We start from the raw sequence: 20935 nt of genomic DNA on the forward strand, positions 1-20935 counted from the left end.
TTGGAGATGTTCTTGACTGCCCTGGGCATAGAGTATCATTGCGTTTGCCAAAAAATGTTCATAGGAAACTCTCAATTAATAACTGAGAAAGTTCATCGAGAACACTCAGTTCAAGATCACTTAGCAGGTGAAAGCTCGTATAAGAGCGTCAAAGCCAAGTAGAGAAAGTAGATTTCATAACTCTTAAGTAGAGTTCATTATTATTCAAGTTACTCATGCATCCAAACAACAGTCTATATTACCGTTGCCTTAAACTTGTTATACCGTACTTGAAGCACTCAACCTTCTGCCTGTCTGAAAAACTCCACTCTCAGCTTCAATACGGTCGATTCTCTTTATTGGCATCATAAAAATTGAATCTCCTTCCTGCTACAGCCCCGCTTAGAGCCCGAATGAAAAAGCTACCCAAGTGGAAAAGATGGAATTAAAATCTGCTTAACTTTTAATTGCCTGGATTAGATCCCGGTTTCCCCTCGGAAATAGGGATCAATACCCGGCAAGCGTCGACTATGCCATGTACCCGATCTCATTCCCCCTTAAATTTGAAAACGTCAACCAGTCAAACGGGAACGGGAGCGTTTTTAAAATTAAGGAAAATATTTACGACACCCACCGACCGTCAGGAAGCCAACCGAGTCAAGCAGTCAGCCATAATTCCACGTTAAATATTTACTTTTCATAAAATTTTTAATCATCCTCTGTTGTCACCGCAAAAACATCACCCATTCAGCACGTGCGACTCCTTCCCCCATGGTTTTCACACTCCATTGTGCCTGTCGTTCAATTTTGTTATCATTCGGTTATTTATCCAAAAAAAGAAGCGGGATGGGAATTTGGGTTCTGTGACACTGCAATAGCGCATCGTTACCCCTTTTTTCGGGATGGGATGTTTGTTCTTGAGATAAGTATATAAAAATTTTAAGCGCGTAGCCAAACATGAACGCATCACGGGAGACTGGCTGTGTGACGTTTAATATTTTATGAATTTGTTTTAACTTGGAAGTTAATAAAGTGTTTGCTTTTCAGGGAAAATTGGTTTAATGTGACAGACATATTTACCTTGAGAAAAAACAGTCCTCCTGCAGGCAGCAAAACCCGATGCGATCCCGGCAGTATTTTGAGCGAAGCACCATCTTTGTACCATTGGATGATGGGCGATGGGATTCCTTCGGCTTTGCAGTTCAGCGTGGCCGGTTCATGCCGAGGCACCGTCGTGTCTATTGGATGTTCGATTATTCGAGGATTTTGAAGAGCTGCAATTAGGAAGGAAAGAAAACACAAATAAACTTCTATTTCACATTCAGTAGCATCACTTTCGTAACGTTCAATTAACAGCATTTATGTCAGCAAATATACAGTCAATGTGATTGATTCCGACAAATTGAATTTTAAACAAACAGCAATCTAACTGCCCTTTCGTGACTCTAATTACACGTTTCGTCCGCTAGTGCGCCAGTCATTTCGATGTTGATTACCGAGCAAACGCGACATGAAAATTAAAACCATGCGTGAGCTGCCGGAGGTTTCACCCGGAGCACACCTGCCAACCTGAAGGTAATTAAGACTCAAAATCCTATTACTACCGTGAAGGACTCCCCGGTTGCAAAACAAAAGGCACCCGGTTGAGCGTTTTAATACCTTCGTCGTGGAGTTTCACTTGACCGACCGACCCAGCTACGTAGCGGTAGTTCGCAGTTAGTTACGTTTAATTACGATTATGAAAATGCTGCCCAGCAGAGCTTTCGCCGGGAGAAAAATCACTTTTACTCAAACGGAATGGTAATTACCAACTATTATGGGGGAAATGTATAATTTTTATTTCACTTTGCATGACGTTAATTGCCCAAGCTTGAGTTGCTACACTGAAAAAAAAAAGTGTTCACATAGTTTCTATTGGCAACGGATATAATTATTTCATTGGACCCTTGTGGTTCATGTGCTTTTCTGATGCAATTCCCAATTATGAGAACACAAGCAAGTTAAGTGAAATTCGCTTACATACTTTCCACTGGATGTGTAATTTATTTTATGAGTGTAGTTTTTCCTGATCAAAAAATACCCAAAGACCAAGCGTCTCCACCGGCACTGGAGCGTACCAAAGATAATTAGAAAAACGCAGTTCGATAAAATTCCCTCCCCAAAAATGAAGCCATAAATTAAACATTTCTTCATGGTAAATATGCATGGAGTGTGGTTTTCCCGCAAACTGAAAACCAGGGGTTGCATTTGGGAGAAAAACTGATCTGAGTGGCAGCCAGGAGTGAGAGTGAGCAGCCAGCAGCTGAAAGTAGCAAGTTCGTTCGTTGTAAAGTTGGAAAGAGTGGAACCGCATCGCTTCGGAAAGTGTCAGACAGTGGCAAAATTTATGAAGGTGAGAAGCCGGCCGGCACCGGAGTCGACGCCAGTGCCAGCAGAGTGGTGTGTTTTTCTTCCGGGACCCGGTTTCGGTCTATCGATCGACACGGTTTTTGGCTCAATAGTGTGGTACAAAAAAAGGGAGCGGGGAGCAAGTTTTTCATTGAAATTTACTACCTTTGGTGGAGTGGAACAGTGTGGGATTGGATATTGCTGGAAGGTGATTAAATTTATGGAAAGATCAACGGTAATTAGTTTTGTGAATTTTATTCAGCAGTGTTTTTTTTCGATTCCGGAAAATTATAAATGTCTGATCTATATGGCCAATGCGACGTTCCTTTACAAAACCGTTTAATATAATGTAACCATTAACAAACATTTTGTGTATGTCTTTAACCTTCAATTTTAAAGTTTCTAGAATGATCACAATATCTCCTTAATTTGTTAATATATATAATGTGACAAACGGTTTTTTTCTTTCAAAATTAATGAAGAGACATTTTGAAAAAAAATCTACAATAATTTCAAGAAGTGTATTACAAATGTTATTCTACAGCACAGACAAACAGACATAGCTCTTGGATGTTTTTCATGAACACGCAATTAACGGCCAATTAAAATTAGTCGTATTTGGTAATATAGTTCGATTTGGCAACAAAGCCAAAACCATTAAAAATCGAACGGATTTTGAAAATAATGTAGTTTTGCTCCTTGTGATTACAAAATTTAATATATTTTTTTAAATAATAAGGTCTTTGCCACAAAGATGCCTCACGGTGGTCCAAAATAAACGAAATCGTAAATAAAATGTCAAAATAAGACCGTCCGAAGACGATGTTTTGCACTTAAAATGTTCAATGTATTATGTTTGCTAGTCTGTGATAACGATTTCAATAACATATAATCTATATTTCTCTTTAATTAAAAAAAAATTCCTCTCAAATCATTTTAAAATAAAATAAATTTGTTAGTTTTAAATTAAATAAAGACTGGACACGGAAAAAATGCGACACTTTGTTTCGGGTGTAACTTTTTATCGCGTGGGTAAAAATTAATGAAATTTTGGGTAATACTAGTTTAGAGTGTTATGTATATGTGTCATGTAGTTTTCAAGATGCATTTGAAACAAGAAGAGCTACGCCAGCAAATCTTGGGCGCGGTAATCGATAATCCTGGTCAGTCGCACAGATGGATCGGCAAAAGGCTTGGAATCCACCATTCCACCGTGTCCCGCGTTGTGAAGATGTTCCAGGAGACGAAGACCATCGAGCGGCGCGCTGGAAGCGGCCGAAAACCGAAAACGGAATACCCAGAGAAGGCGCGGAAGATAAGGCAGTACTTTAAGAATAACCCGAACCTTTCCACCCGAGACGTGGCCAAAAAGGTCAATTCATCGAAGTGGTTCAGCCAGCAGACCGTGAAGCGGGCTGGGCTACGTGTTTTTAAGGTCAGGAAGGCGCCAAACTGGACTGACAAGCAAAACAAGGTGGCCAAATTGCGTGCGCGGAAGCTGTACCGTGAGTGGCTGATCAAGCCAGGCTGTCTCGTCATGGACGATGAGACATACATCAAGGCGGACACCAAACAAATCCCCGGCCTCGAGTTTTTTGTCGGTACGTCCCGCATGGCGGTTCCGGAAAAGTTCCGGAAGAGAAAGATGGACAAATTCGCGAAGAAGTACCTGTTGTGGCAGGCGATCTGCGAGTGCGGACGGTACAGCAAGCCGTTCGTTACAACCGGCACCATAAACGGGCAGATTTATCGAGAGGAATGCTTGCAGAAGCGCTTGCTGCCCTTCCTCCGCTCTCACCGTGGTCACACGCTGTTCTGGCCGGATCTCGCTTCGTGCCATAACGCCAAGCCTGTAATGGAATGGTGCGAAGCGAAGTGCGTTAATGTGGTCCCGAAGGAGGCGAACCTGCCAAATACACCAGAACTTCATCCGATCGAAAAGTTTTGGGCGATAATGAAGAAGAAGTTGAAGAAAAGCGGAAAAACATTCAAAACCGATGAAGCTTTGAAGAAAAACTGGGAGAAATTGTGTAAGGAAGATGGGCAAAGCCTCGCCCAAGATCTCATGAGCAGTGTTAAGAGAAATGTACGAGCATTCAGCTTAGGGGAGGAAATTCAATAAATAAATTATGTCATAGCTAATATATAGTTATTTAATCCCTGAAAATTTGAGAAGTATCCGATTTAAAATGAATTTTTGGAGATCATTTTTGTGTGTCTCTTTTTTTTTTTTTAGCTCTTTATTTGTTTCAAATTCAAAATAAATTACATTTCATTTTAACCTAGGTGCTCCAGTTACTACAGTAACTTACCAGCCTTAATTGTTATGATATATATCTAAGTATTTTTACATTGTTCCTGTCTTGGTAATTCAGTATTTTAAACAGGTTTTTTAAACTTGCATGTCAGTATAACAATTGATATCTTATTTTTTTGTGTCTCATTTTTTCCGAGTCCAGTCTTTATTTAATTTAAAACTAACAAATTTATTTTATTTTAAAATGTTGATATACATTTACTTTATTCCATTTCCATTCCATTTCCATTCCATTTCCATTCCATTTCCATTCCATTTCCATTCCATTTCCATTCCATTTCCATTCCATTTCCATTCCATTTCCATTCCATTTCCATTCCATTTCCATTCCATTTCCATTCCATTTCCATTCCATTTCCATTCCATTTCCATTCCATTTCGATTCCATTTCCATTCCATTTCCATTCCATTTCCATTCCATTTCCATTCCATTTCCATTCCATTTCCATTCCATTTCCATTCCATTTCCATTCCATTTCCATTCCATTTCCATTCCATTTCCATTCCATTTCCATTCCATTTCCATTCCATTTCCATTCCATTTCCATTCCATTTCCATTCCATTGCCATTCCATTGCCATTCCATTGCCATTCCATTGCCATTCCATTGCCATTCCATTGCCATTCCATTGCCATTCCATTGCCATTCCATTGCCATTCCATTGCCATTCCATTGCCATTCCATTGCCATTCCATTGCCATTCCATTGCCATTCCATTGCCATTCCATTGCCATTCCATTGCCATTCCATTGCCATTCCATTGCCATTCCATTGCCATTCCATTGCCATTCCATTGCCATTCCATTGCCATTCCATTGCCATTCCATTGCCATTCCATTGCCATTCCATTGCCATTCCATTGCCATTCCATTGCCATTCCATTGCCATTCCATTGCCATTCCATTGCCATTCCATTGCCATTCCATTGCCATTCCATTGCCATTCCATTGCCATTCCATTGCCATTCCATTGCCATTCCATTGCCATTCCATTGCCATTCCATTGCCATTCCATTGCCATTCCATTGCCATTCCATTGCCATTCCATTGCCATTCCATTGCCATTCCATTGCCATTCCATTGCCATTCCATTGCCATTCCATTGCCATTCCATTGCCATTCCATTGCCATTCCATTGCCATTCCATTGCCATTCCATTGCCATTCCATTGCCATTCCATTGCCATTCCATTGCCATTCCATTGCCATTCCATTTCCATTTCCATTCCAGTCCATGATATCATTTTTTTATGGAACTGCATTGACGTTCTCTGATCAACTAAGTCAAATTTTCACCAATTTTTGAAGTTTTAAAATTCCCATGAGAATCATATAAAATTCTAAAATCCTCTCGGAACGTTGTTGTACATTCCAAAATTTCCCTGAATTTCTCAAAACTTCTGTAAGGTTCCTTGAAAATATTTGAACTGCCCTTTGGTTCTCTGATCAATCCAGATCAAAGAAGCTTCCCTGAAGCTCATATTCCTACAATGTCTTGGTTCTGCTCTGAAGTAAATAGAACTATTCTGAACACTTTTAAACTTTCCTGAAGTTTTCTGGACCTATGTGAAGGTCTCGACAGTTTTCTAGAGTTTTCATAATTTTTCATAAGTTCTCTGAAGGTCTCTGTACTTCCCTGAAATTATAATCACATCTTAAGGGCTCTCGATTTGTTTCACCTGATGAACATGGAGCTGTTGCTTTAGGACTTGGAACTCCTCCAAAAGTCTGAACTTTCCTGCAGTTACAGGAACTGAAATTCAGCAAAGATCTCCTGATATAGCTTTTCTGAGGCACTTGGAACTTCTTAAAAGTTTACACAGGTTTTGTCAAATTCTCACCACATTTATGAATTTCTTCTGACTTACGTTAAGTTTTCTGAATGTTCCAAAAAATTCAAGAACTTCTTAAAACTTTCTGCAGTTTTGTTTAGCTAATGGAACTACTTTGAAATTCTTAACGCTTCCTTGAAGTTCCCCATACTTTCAAGATGTTTTAAGAACTTCCCTTATGTTCCCGCAGCTTGTTTATCAAGCTTCGCTGAAATTCTTCTCTCGATTATTGGTCCTTATTCGTTGCAGTGGTCGTTTACCGTAGGTCCTTTGAGCTTAACAGTAGTTTTGCTGTGCTTAAATTGGGTGTATTCGTTCATCCGTTTCCGAGTCAGTGTGCGTTGCCGGGGTAAAGTTAGGGTGCTGAGGTCGTCCTTCAATGCGTCCTTAATGCTTCCGGAGATGCCGTAGAATGAACGTGGTCCATGGTACTGGGGACAGTTGCAAACAAAATGTTCTACCGTGTTTGGAATATTACACACCTCGCATTGTTTCTTGAATTGACCACCAGCTCCCATGTTGTGAGAGGCTTTAGTCTAGGGGTACGCAATAACCATTAACTCCAACGCAGGCAACGGCTGTAATTAAATTAATTCCATTACCTACTGCTTTAATTGCATTAATTAAACAATGTAGAACATTAACTACTTATTAACTCCATTCATTACAGTCAAAATTTCGTAATTAAAGTACATTCATTACATTTTCAATACATTTAATTGCATTAACTACGGATAGATAGTTTTAATTACCGTCAGTACAACTTTAAAACGCATTAATTACTTTAAGTACTTTTGATTGCATTTTAACTTCAACGCACCGGTTCTTTGTATTGCGTGCCCCTCGGCTTTAGTATGTCCGGTTCGTATCATCGCAGGGATCTTCCGGGTGTAAAGACTGGACTGTCTTACTGGATCGGCGTGGTGGTCCTCCTTCTCATTTCCTCTCACTCCACACTGCCCATGGATCCAAACAAAGGTTGTTTCCTTGCGAGCGAATTTCTGGATTGCCTGGATCCATTGGTGTTTGGTCATGTTGGAACGGAGAGCGGTTAGTACGCTGGCGGAATAGGAGGAGATGGCAATAGCTTTGTTGGCGGGAGCCGTGGTAGCTGTGAGGATAGCTGCAAGGATCCGGGAGTCGGTGGAATGTGCTGAATTCCGTATCTTATTCCAATACCAACTCTTCCGCTAGCTCGTGACCTATCTGGTGGTCGGTGGAGTTCTTCAGGAGTCTGTTCGCCTCCACGAGGAGAGAGACTCCGTCATATGTCCCAGTGGTTTTATCAGCGAAGCCAACTGCTCTCTTGCATGTGGTTACAACGACGAACTTATCAACGGGCAACCTTCCACTCTCTACGCAGGCAGCTAGCCTGGGGGTGGAGGGGAGAATTCCTGATGTGGCTCTTATGGTTTGATGGTACACTGACGCCAGTTTGGAAATCATCCGATCAGCTGCCAAGTCAGTTATGCCGTATGTTAGCCTTGAATCGACCACCGCTTTGGTCACACGCATCCGGGCGGCGCGGTTACTTGTTAGGTGTCTTCTGGTCAGGGTTGGTAGTAAATCGTTTCTCGTTTCAAAGCTCTTCTTCGCCTCGTTGAAATAGTCGTCGAAGGAAAGGTAACGGTCAAGACGTACAGCCAGGACGAGGACGGACTTTTTGAAGCGCATAGTCCTACCATAGAGAACTCTAAGACCAGCAGGTTCCGAAGAAACGTGTTCAACTTTTTGGCTCAGCTCTCGTACTATCTTCGGTCCCAAGCTAATCGATGCACTCCTCGAAACATTGGAAAATCCACTAACCCCTCAATTCATCTGTCAAACTTTCATAGCGAATCAAACCAAACATAGTGTAGTACTAGAATTTTGACTAGAATGGGGTTCGTTAATCGATTTGTTTGGGACCAATAGGCTAGTCAAGTAGTGAGCCAATTTGTAATCGTTAGTTTCCACCGGTTGGTAAAACTGCATTTATGTCCATTTTCAGTTTCCTGCGTAACGGCTTGAACGTGTTACCAACAGCTATCAAAACGATGTCGTTGGAGTACAGGAAGATGAAAATCCTCTTTGGATGGCGTCGGAAATTGCTATCTGATCCTTGCGGGACGCCAGTTTCTTCAGGGTAGCTCCTTGAACGGTACTTAGATGCACACCTGGAATGTTCGGAAGTTCTTCAGAAAGTGGAGGATGTGGCCAGATAGACCCCAGTCCGTGGGTTGCGCCAAGCCCGATTATACGCATTTGCAATGTATGAAGAGGCTAGCTCAACATGTTGGTTAGCGTCCCTAGCGTATCGTAGAACCTGGTTCAGAGTGGCGAAATAGGTACCAGTTCCATGTCCGGGACGGAAAGCGTGCTGACGGTGATCAAGTTAACCATCCCAAGTAACATTTCAAGTTTTATCGTGGTTTTAAAGTGTTCTACAAGTCTAAATCATGGTCTTCAGAACCCTCATAAAACCCCAATTGCTACTTGGGATTACACTCCAAGTAGAGCACCAGTCTACGGTTAACCATCCTTTCCAGCACCTTGCTGACGCACCATGTTAAGAAGATTGGGTGGAAGTCTTAGGGATCGCGACGCGAGGTGAACTGCCTCGGGATCAGGATGACCAGGCTATGTCGCCAATGATCTGGAATGGTTCTATTGAGAAGGCTGAGAAGTTGTGTTTTGCTTTCCATCGGTAGTTTCTTCAACATGGGGTAACCGACATCATCCGGGTCAGCTAATTTATCACTGGCTTTAGATAGAGCTTGGTCTAGTTCCCTTGGCGAGAAAGGTTGGTTGATATCCGAAGAAGGGTCGTCTTCCGGGATTTGAGTGTTTGTCGACACGTTGTTCTTATCACGGAAATGATTGTAATATCCATCAAGGGCGGGGACGCTGGATCGCATGAGCAATTTTGTCTGGATGTCTGGTGACTGTACTGTCTACTAGGATTGCCATTCCACGAGTCTTCCGTTTTCCGCTTAGGAAATTAACTTTGGTCCGTAGATCTGTGGCTGTTTGGTTCGCGTTGATGCTCCAGAAAATTCTCCCAGCTCGATTTTTTTGGCAGAACGGATAACCTGCCGGCATTCGTTGCGCTTTTCCCTGTAGATGGCCAAGGCTGCTTCTTTAGATGGGTGTTCCGCCTACCACATTTAGCGGCCCTTAGGGTCTTCCGCCTGACTTTGATCGCAGTTTTGGTTTCTCAAGACTACCATGAAAGTCACTTGGATCCCGGATTATGGTTGGTCAAAGGTATTGATAATGACGCTGTTTGGTGGAATGAGCGGTCATGTATGTTGACCAGTGCCGGGTTACCCCGCAAAGCTTCAACAGACTCATGAAACAGAGGTCAGTCAGTCTGGTCGTATTTCCACCGGTGGTGGTGTTACATCATCAAAGCGTATTTCTAATGGATGGTGATCACTCCCCACGTCTACCTAGTTTAGTGCCTCCGCTACTTCCATGACTAGTGAACCTCTGGTGTTGGTATTTGAGCTTTCCCACGCTTGGTTGGTTCCATTCATGTCCCCAGGACCAAATACCACGCATCAGTACAATAGATAATTTATTGGAGTTTTATTGGTTTTAGAGCTTAGTAGTCAATGACTACCCACGACCATCCATAACGACAGCACTGGTGAGATTTTCAAGAAGGATTTATTTATTCGATTTTTCTCAGTGGAAACATGGCTTCCTTTTTCGTAATCTTAAATTCGTGGCGCATCCAAGGTAAACATATGTTTTTTTTTGGCTTTAGTGCTAAGTAGTCAATGACTACCCGCGGCTACCCAAGACCAAAGCTCCTAGTGGTTGGTTCTGGAATGTTTTGAAAGGGCTCCGAAAAATGTCCTCAACGATTTTATGTCAAACGTACCGTCAGAAATTCTTTATTGGTATAATCCTGTCCTGGATGGCTATCATATCGGCTTCAATCACTAGAGAGAGTGCACCTTGGATCAGGCACATGTTCGATGATCGGTTGTTGATGGGGGTGGGCTCCGTGTACTACCTACAACTGTCATATTGCAATCTTCACCTAATTTGTTTTATTTCAACATATTGGTTTTATTTTTCTTATGAGTCCAACACACAACATGGATGTTTTGCTTGTTTCGAAAAAAATTGACATCTTTTGAATAGGCAAAACCGAAAATTTTACAACCGTATGGTGTCGTGTATTCATGCGTCCGATAGGAAAATAAATATATGTTAGTATAGCTTTGTAAACATCTATAAGATTATTGAATCAATATTGTATGTGACTAGAAGTTTCTGTTTACCTGTCAGGAACAGAAGAGACGGACTCCACGCCTAGGAAACATTAAAAAGTAAGCAAAAGCAAAACTATTGATATACCCTTGAATGCCACAAATTTAGCACTCCTTCCCCAAGAACCATTTTCTTATCAACCAACCAACTTTAAACAGCCCATTATTCAACCCATAAATGCGTCATTTCGCACCGTAAATGGCGTGATGAAAAATGGCACCTTTATCCCGCTTTATCTCACATCGCATACATCATGGATCAAAACCTCCTGAGGAAAGCAATTCAAACATCCAACGCCCGCCCCAAGAAGCCTACCAAACGTGGAATTAATCTCATACCTTCATCCAACGGCGCTCCACGGAACATAAATCTCGCCACCCAACAAGGAGTGGTATCCATTTGAAAACAAACGCTTTTTGGAAGCCTAGCCTCCATCTACTTAATCTTACCGCTGGCGCTGCTCATATTTTCTCCTCTTGATGTTTCCGACGCTCAGTAGCACCGCAGATCAGCTCACTTTTTAAGGGGTGCAATTAAAATGGTGATAATTCAATAGACGAGCATTGTTCTCCACGCAGCTCTTAATTCTTGGAGGAATTTTTAAATGAGCGCTTTTCTATTTAGAAGATTCGCATTTTGCATTCCATTTATCTTATTAAAGTCTGGTCCACTTAGAATCCAGACACATAAAACCAGGTGTTTCTCGGGATTGATTTGACGTTAGAAATTGTAATTTGGTCAAAATAAAGGTATTTTATTCGGATGAACTTGCGGTCTTTCATTGGAATTTCCGCCATCATCTGCTGCACACTGGACTGGTCAACCTCAGCGGTCATTTTTGACGTCGGAATACGTTTGTAATTTCAATATGGGGGTACACTTTGTGAAAACTGAACATGTTCCATTGTAACAAAATTATGAAAGATTTTGAACGTTAATAACTCAGCTGCCCCTGAGTCAATTTCAATAATTTTTATCACCAATCGATCAGAAATATTCCTACGTATCTGCTTACTTTAAAACTTTATCATTTTTCAAAATGACACTAATTAAAATTGCACGAATGTGCAACTGTTGCGATGATAATTAAAAGTATCACCGATTGCCCGCGAAAAGCAATTTACCTAACACAGATGTCAAAGTTAAATTCCATCCGGTCTCACCAAACGGTGTTTATTCAATCACCGCGGTGTGAGTGGTGGTGTTCTCCGGGATACAATGAAAGGCTCCCCGCAAGCAGCTAGCTATCAAGGCTGGCCTCAACCGCTGATCGAATTCAGTTCCAATCATCGTGTGTGGTGGTGTCCGGTCGTCGGCATCAGCAGCAGCAGCAGTGCTTTCGGTGCGTGGCGTTGAACATTATTCTCCAGTACACAACGGAAGACTACCTGCAAGCAGCGAGCTACAGCCCACATGGCACATCCATAGAAGGAATAAGAATCCTCACCGCTATTGATCAGAATCAGTAGCTCTTCGTGAGTCGCTGTGGGCCATCTATGTCAAGCGCGTCATACTAAAGAGTATAAACAGAGAGAACCTCGATCAAATTCCTATTCCTACACAAAACAGACTTCGTAGTCCTACGTCACCATTGCGTACAACCCCATAGGGCTGTCCCTTGTAGTTTTTTTTTCAACATCGAGCTTTCTGTTCATCAGAGTCGTTTTTTCAGTTTTCTTTAACTTCCACTTGAAATTTGCTCAATACTTTTCGATTGGGTGGGATAGCGCCTCCCAGCTGTAGTGGCAGATTGCCAAATCTGGCCAGAACTTTACTGGACCTTTGTGAGCCTTAATGAAAGGTAGTATGCATATCTCCAGGCACTCTTGCTTATACAGCTTCGAGTCCATCGTTTTGTTGGTGATGAAAAGCTTGGTTTTGATTCCGCAGCTGCAAATTCCTTGCCAGAACATCAGTTTCCTGGCGAATTTATCAGTGCAATAAAAATTGAATTTGCTGGGGACATCACCCCGTGCTGTGGCCAGATAAAACTTTTGTCCAGGAACCTGTCTGAAATTGGCCATTTTCCACGATATTTTGAATCATCACTGATATACGTGCACTTTTAAAATAAATCGCTGTCAAAACATTCCAAATCTGACCACTAGAGGCATTGCTATAGCATGAGCATGAGCATGATTGACCACCCTCGGTTGCTACTCTGTTATTGCCAGATCAGCTGTAATTACACAGAGAACCAATAGACGATGCTTGGGACTAGCAATCATCCTCAATGTGTAAAAACTGGTGATCTCAAACTGGGCAATATCAGCGCCAGCCGCGCCCAAACGCAGGTCAAGAAAGGAATGGGTAGGAATGTGTTGACGTGACACTCGCGTTGATGGAAGCCGAGAAATCCTCTGCACTTCCACGAGGAATCACTCCCAAGCAGGCATTCATTTGCCTCTAACTTTTTTCATCTACAGCATTCCGCAAAATGATGTACAGAGCTTTAGTAGGTTTTATTATTAGCTACAACTTATGTTCAAATCTCAAATCTGTATCTCTTATGCATCACGAATTAGAGCGGACAGAACTTGTTGCTGTTTTTCAGTGAATGTAAAATACATTCACTAAAAAACGGTAGTGGGTTCTGTTCGCTCTGGTTCGTCATGCATAAGAGATACGGATTTGAAATCCCAACACAACTTATAACGTATAACAAAACCTACAAAAACTCCATACATCATTTTGCGGAATTCTGTTGATGAAAAAAATTAGGGGCAAATGAATGTAAATGAATGCACGAAATGAATGCAAATGATTTTCCATGCTTGCTCCCAATAACAATTTTGGTTTTATGAGGGTTCTCATGTCCGAACGATAGGGAGAGGTTACTGTATAAATAGATAAAAAGGAATGATCTCATTCAAATAATCAAGTGAAGCTGCAGCTACAGCAACCGGTCTCCCCGTATACTTTCTTTGACCCGTCGCAGGTATCTCCTTCAAACACAGACGTCAAAATTCCGGATGTATCTCGTCGATATATAATTAATAAAATATAACAAATTACAAACCTCTTAAATGAAGTAAAAAAAAATACAAACAACCTCGATTTCAGTCGCTCAATTTCTTTAAACTTAAGGTAAAAGTTAATGCTTGTCCGTTAATACTGAATCCACACCCGTTCGAACCACACCCAAATTCAAAATGCACCAATACCAACAAGCAATGCAAATTAGGAAAATGAGAAAAATGGAAATTTTGACCGTATTCGTAAGCACAATATTCATGTATAATTATAATAATTCTACTACTGAAATGACAACTTCAATTCAAAGATTCCAAGTTCAGGGAAGTCCTACTAATGCTCAGGGAAGTCTTGCCGTAGTTCAGGGAAGGCCTGCCGAACTTCAGGGAAGTCCTAATGAAGTACAGGGAAGCCCTGCTGAAGTTCAGGAAAGTCCTTCCGAAGTTCAGGGAAGTCTTGCCGAAGTTCAGGGAAGTCCTACTGAAGTTCAGGGAAGTTCTGCGGAAATTCAGAGAAGTTCTGCCGAAGTTCAGGGAAGTCTTGCCAAAGTTCAAGGAAGTCCTGCTGAAGTTCAGGGAAGTCCTGCTGATGTTCAGGGATGTTCTGCGGAAATTCAGAGAAGTTCTGCCGAAGTTCAGGGAAGTCTTGCCGAAGTTCAGGGAAGTCCTGCCAAAGTTCAGGAAAATCCTGCTGAAGTTCAGGGAACTCCTGCCAAAGTGATTTATTAGATTTTATTAGATCCATTTTGTCGATATATCATTAAAAAATATAACAAATTACAAACCTCTTAAATAACAAAAATACAAACAACCTCGATTTCAGTCACTCAATTTCTTTAAACTTAAGGTAAAAGTTAATGTTTGTCCGTTGATACCCGTTCGAAGCACACCCAAATTCAAAATGCACCAATTCCAACAAGCATTGCAAATTAGGAAAATGAGAAGTATCGAAATATTGACCGTATTCGTAAATTCAATATTCTTGTATAATTATAATAATTCTACTACTGAACTGACAATTTCAATTCAAAGATTCCAAGTTCAGGAAAGTCCTACTAATGCTCAGAGAAGTCTTGCCGTAGTTCAGGGAAGGCCTGCCAAACTTCAGTGAAGACCTAGTTCAGGGAAGCCCTGCCGAAAGTCCTGCCGAAGTTCAGGAAAGTCCTGCTGAAGTTCAGGGAAGTTCTGCGGAAATTTTGAGAAGTTCTTCCGAAGTTCAAGGAAGTCTTGCCGAAGCTCAGGAAAGTCCTGCTGAAGTTCAGGGAAGTTCTGCGGAAATTCAGAGAAGTTTTGTCGATGTTCAGGGAAGTTCTGTCAAAGTTCAGGAAAGTTTAGCTGAACTTCAGGGAAGTCCTACCATCCTCCTATTCAAAGAAGGCCTGCCGAACTTCAGGAAAGCCCTTCCAAAGTTCAGGAAAATCCTGCCGAAGTTCAAGAAACTCCTGCCAAAGTAATTTATAAGATTTTTCGACTGGTACTTTTGGAGATTTCTTATGTATGGCTTTCACAATCTAGGGTAATTCAAACAGGGAAAAGCAAAACTAACTGTTTGGATAACCCTAGATTGAGAAAGCCATATAAAAGAAATCTGCTGCCGAAGTTCAGAGAAGTTCTACCGCAGTTCAGGGAAGTGTTGACAAAGTTCAGGGAACTCCTGCTGAAGTTCAGCGAAGTCCTGCCGAAGTTCAGAGAAGTTCTGCCGAAGTTCTGAGAAGGGCTACTGAATTTCAATTCTTGGAAATCAGGGAAGTCCTGATGAAGCCAAAGTTCAGAGAAGGCCTGCCGAACTACAGGGAAGTCTTACCGTAGTACAGGAAAGGCTTGTCAAAGTTCAGGGAACTCCTGTTGAAGTTCAGCGAAGTCCTACTGAAGTTCAGAGAAGTGCTGCTGAAGTTTAGGGAAGTTCTGCCGAAGTTCATAGAATTATAAAATAATCTTTAAAAATACCAAGATCTATCAGAATACGTTCATCAAAAAGGCTGAAATTTTCACAGAATACCATGAAATATTTGTGAAACAACTTGCAAAAATCGAGGATCATTTTTTACTTCATTTTTTCCCGTCCATCTTCATTGTTCTTCAACCTGGAGCATGTTTACGCACAGATACATGCAAAGGCCAGTTGATTGCTGTTGAAATCAAATGCCAGGAATTGCGTTACAAAAAAATGGTTTTCATTGAAATAATGCCTTTTACAGGTATGTTGTCGTCGGAGGAAATGTTCCTAACAATATTTTGAAACGATTTACCGGAGTGAAATATGACCTTTCATACGAAATACTTGTGTAATTGATGAACAAAGTTAGTGACCACTATGATTGTGGTCCTAGAACTGAAATTAGAAAATGGTTTTCAGAAAATTTAAACAATAAATCTATCTTGTTAAAATTGCTAGAGATAGCAATTTTAGTTGTGTAATTTTTCACGGAAGAGTTTTTTCGATTGAGCGCTGCGTTATTAAAAAAAAAAAAACGATGAAGTGAGTCATTCTAATCCGATCCACTTTCACCTTAACCTATATATGAATATTTTAATTGCATGATATGACTGAACTCAACTTTTCATATGAAATGAATCCACCATTCAAGTAAAGAATCAATTTGGTGGAGGTATTCAATCGAGGTTATTTGAGCATACAAGAGTTATCAAAACAAGTATCCATGAATAATTCTTGAAATAACAAAACTCTGCAAAGGTAAAACAATTTAAAAATATTGTCCTAATGAATGAAAATATAAAAATTTATTCTCTAGGTAATCTAAATTCTGAAAACGATAGATCATATTATATTAAAATAAAATGAAAGGTAAATAACAATGATATGCTATTTGATATACCATCTGGTCCTTCAGGATCTGCAGGACAACTATTTTCTATAATTGAAAATTATAGTTAAAATGATATAATGAGATAAATAAAAGTTATTTACTGGTCATGCAATATATGAAATATAAAGAATGTAAAATAAACATACATAACAAATAACAAATAAGTTCGATTTTAGTTAACCTCATTAACAATTCAACATTTGATATTTGAGGGAGCTCGCGATATCTGCTATATGCAGTCGGTTTATGTGTTTCTTCAAATGTCTAGTATAAGAATTTAATTACTTTGTCTTTTGTCTCTCTTTAATAGTTTTTGTTTGTCTTGTCCTCCCGTCTCGATGAGTCTCAACGTCACCCACTGGTCACCATAGCCGGTTGAACTCCAGACGAAACTAGAGCCGCACTACCGTTCATACTGGCGACAACGCTCTGATGAGACAACGAAACCTTACCCCCAAGCTCCTTCCCTTTACCTATTCTTCGACAATATACCCCTCTAACCTCGAGTAAGCCGCGAGTATTCGGCCCAACTCCTACTAGACATAGAATTAAGTGAATTTTGTTACAAACAAAGAACAATGAATTATCGGCTCCGTAAAGCTAACGCGATTGAGCCTCCCAAATAAACGAACTAGTTGAAAAAAACTTTTGATATTTTATTGAAATTACACTGTTTTTGTATTTTCCTGACGGAAGGCTAAATAAAGTGAAGCATTATTTTACTAATCTAAAAATGTTACATCATCGAAGAGCTGTAAATAAACTTTAAGACTAAAATCAATAAATTCAGCCTAAGCGAAGCTCCCTCATCACTCATATTCCGAATCTGATTTAATAAGTATTATTATTTATAAGTATACAAATAAACATATCAACAAATAATGTTATTTTCTCTCCTGGAAACTAATAATAAAATAGTTAATTGCACTGTCATATAAACGTTAAACATACATGAAATGATGTTACGATGTTTCTTCTAGTTGTGCTAAGATCCTGTTTTAAATATTTATCATTGAATATATGATAATAATATAATAGGACATGGAACTTATTCAAACTTAAACTCCACGGTAGTGCCCCTTGAACAAGAATTAGCCTTCACTACCGATGAATTTTAAACCTGGAGCCAAAAAGGCTACGAGAAAGCGCTTATGCCTTCATTAAATTCTTCTTTTACGCGACGTTCGTTGTTTCGATTTGATCCTTAACTAAGACGGGAACAGAATCCATAAAACTTTAATATTTTTTTTAGCTACCGTGCCCCTTACTTCACGCTTGACGATTTTACCAGCGTACAAATATTGCACATCCTTCAAGCTATCCCCACCGAACTCTATTGCGTTTGAAAACGACTGTTTTCTCCTTCATATTTCGTCGTCAAAACTAACAAGACCCACAATCAAACACGACTCGCCGTGACTACCGTCAGTCTTCAACCACGGCCCTCATGATCATGTTAAGGACACACCTAACAACACAACAACAACAACAAAATCGGTCAAGTACCAAGCTTGCATGTTCGATCGCGACATTTATTTTCTTAACGAATCATGCTTCAACATGGAAACAAAAAATCATAAAGGATTATTCGTAGACACCTAACCGTTAAAAACCCGCGGAACATGCTTCATGCAATCGAGGTCATCTCTCTGACAAATGGGAACGATGAAAATAAATCCCGATTATTCCGCCGAAGAGACGCATCCGCTCCCGCAAACAATGCATCCGATCACCAATCCGGCGCAACCGGCATCCCGCCCATGCATTCCAATGGTGATCATCAGATAGGGGACTACCTGATAGCGGTACCAGTAATGTTTTAGAACTATCTTCAACTGGAACGTACTTGCCAAATCAATACATCCGGGAGCTCATTTCCGATTCCAACCACACAATAACTAAATATGTATCACTTTTCTTTTTCAAGTCACTCTGTGCACAAAAGCAATGTACAGAGCAAAAACCTAATAATAGATCATCGCGGTCGAGTCACACCGGCCACAAAGGGAAGCACATAAGCAATAGGGGGAAACGTCAGCACATAGGGTAGAGCGCTACTTCGTCGTAATTGTCCATTTACGTTCTATCGATCAGAAAAGATCAATAATATCAATGGTTTCACCGTGCTCAAATCAGTTATAGATTTGTACCGAGGCGTTAGTTCATTAGCTGCAACATAAATCCTATTAGAGCGCATTGTATGAATATTTACGCTCATTGTCCTAAAAACAAAAGAAGCGCTCCTAACGAATCCCCTTCTTCTGCGTTTATCCGTACTACGAAGAAAATCCAATGGCGGTTTAATGCGTTTGGACGGAATTGAAACTCGTAGGACGAATTTGGAATCAAGAAGCAGTGTTAGATTTTTAACAATATCTTAACAATGTGTGGCTCTTTATCAAATTCAACGGTACATATGGAAAGGGGAATAAACTTAGAAGTCATCTATGATAGGGGAAAAGTTGGCTTCGGCAATACCTTAACCTATTATCGTCAGGGGGGTAAACAACGTCCTTGAGAGCTCAATTTTGGCATGGGGATACATTGTGTTTCAGATTAACTATTGGCCAAATTTGAGTGCTCTAGGACTTTGTTTACCCCCCTGACGATAATAGGTTAGGGTATTGCCGAAGCCAACTTTTCCCCTATACACATTTCATTTATTGTTAAAAACCCGTTGAAGAAGGAGAGGCAAAGCGTGGGTTGTGCTCAGTAGGACGGAAATTAGATAAAAAAGCCGACCACTCTAAATAAAATTATCGTCCCGGGACACAACACTATTCAAATGCGAGCACCGAAAAACTACTCACACCAGCACAAAGATAGCCCGAGCTAAAAAAAAAATGAAATAAAATCACGCAGCGGGGTAAAAACACACAACCGTTCTCGAACGATTCTCAAAGTGAACTTCTCCCACTAGAGGCGCTGCAATAGAATAAATAAAGTGTCCGGAAGTGTTCGAATGTTGAGACTTTAGAACAAATTTCCAACAAAATAATTAATAATTTCAGGCAAAACTCGTTGCAATCCTCAATTGCAACGATTAATTCCCTTGATACTTAGATAAGATTTAGTTTTAGTTTTTAGTTTAAAGATTTCAATTGTTATACTGACATGCAGGCTTAAAAAAAATCTGTTGAAAATACTGAATTGCCAAGGCAGGAACAATGTAAAAACATAGGGGTAGATATAGGGGAAATGTCTCTAATGTTGGCCCATGGATCTAAGATTGGGCCCATCGCTAAAAATCTGCTTTTAATCAATTTTATCTAGATGAACGCGTTATTGGGACGTTACTAATGGATATTTTTGGTTGCTATTGAAAATTTAGTCCATTGCTGAATTTATGTATGGGCCTAAATTAGGGACACTTAGGCCGACATTACCTGCATTTCCCATATATCATAACAATTAAGGCTGGTAAGTTACTGTAGTAACTGGAGCACCTAGGTTAAAATGAAATGTAATTTATTTTGAATTTGGAACAAATTAAGAGTTAAAAAAAAGAAAGAGGTTGTATCCAAGATACGACCGTAGATTAATCGTAGGATTATGTGCTTAGTATCAATATTCGACGACTGTGTTAGGGAAACCACTTCGTTCCATCACGCAAACGCCTCGTTTTCTGATGACAAAATTACGCATTTTCGTGCACAAAATACATGGAATTTTTGGTTTATTCAATAGATAGTCAAAAAAGCAAAAATTGATTGGAGGAATTGCTTGTTAAAATTTAATTCGAAATCTTTCTGGTTAATTGACAAGGTCATTGCGTGATTTTGTATGTACCACTAAATACTGTTTCGCATTTGACCACAAACAGTTGGTCGCTAGGTACATTATCAGACAGATTTGGGGGTGATCTTGGTGACAGCAAGGCGTGCGAACGTTCAAGAAAAATTAATTCCTAAACAAAAATATTTTATGGTGGTCGTTTGTCGTGATGGATGAGTAATGTTGAGCTATAAGGGAAACACAGATGAGGCTGGCAAGCTGTATGTTGTTTAGAACGAGGGTGCCACACTTAGCATAGATGGCCTACAGCAACTCACGAAGAGCCACTAAATCCGATCAGTAGCTGGAGAACAATGTTCAAAGCCAAGCGCCGAAAGCACTGCTGCTTCTGCTGCTGATGATGAGGACCAACCGGACACCACCACACACGGTGATTGAATAAACACCATTCGGCGAGGCTAGATGGATCCGATTTTGAAATCTGTGTTAGGGAAAGCGCTTTTTGTAACCAATCGGTGATATTTTTATGACCATTGTTGGACATTTGTTTAATTTTCAATAGTGACCAATTGAAAATTGATAAAGTGTTCATTTTAGCAGATTTGTAGAAAACTTTCCAATT

General features: G+C 40.3%; 1 protein-coding gene across 1 annotated transcript in view; it reads right to left on the reverse strand.

Moving 5' to 3' along the window:
* The window catches only part of LOC135703710 (protein sax-3-like), a 488202-nt gene that overhangs the window by 125908 nt on the left and 341359 nt on the right, over positions 1 to 20935 (reverse strand). The window contains exon 2 of the mRNA XM_065224994.1: positions 1060 to 1253. Within this exon, the coding sequence (XP_065081066.1) occupies positions 1060 to 1253 (194 nt within the window). The remainder of the gene's footprint in view (positions 1 to 1059; positions 1254 to 20935) is intronic.

The sequence above is a fragment of the Ochlerotatus camptorhynchus genome, unplaced genomic scaffold (genome assembly GCF_037179485.1).
Source record: "Ochlerotatus camptorhynchus isolate MF236.1 unplaced genomic scaffold, CSIRO-AGI_Acam_v1.1 ptg000220l, whole genome shotgun sequence".
Taxonomy (NCBI): domain Eukaryota; kingdom Metazoa; phylum Arthropoda; class Insecta; order Diptera; family Culicidae; genus Ochlerotatus; species Ochlerotatus camptorhynchus.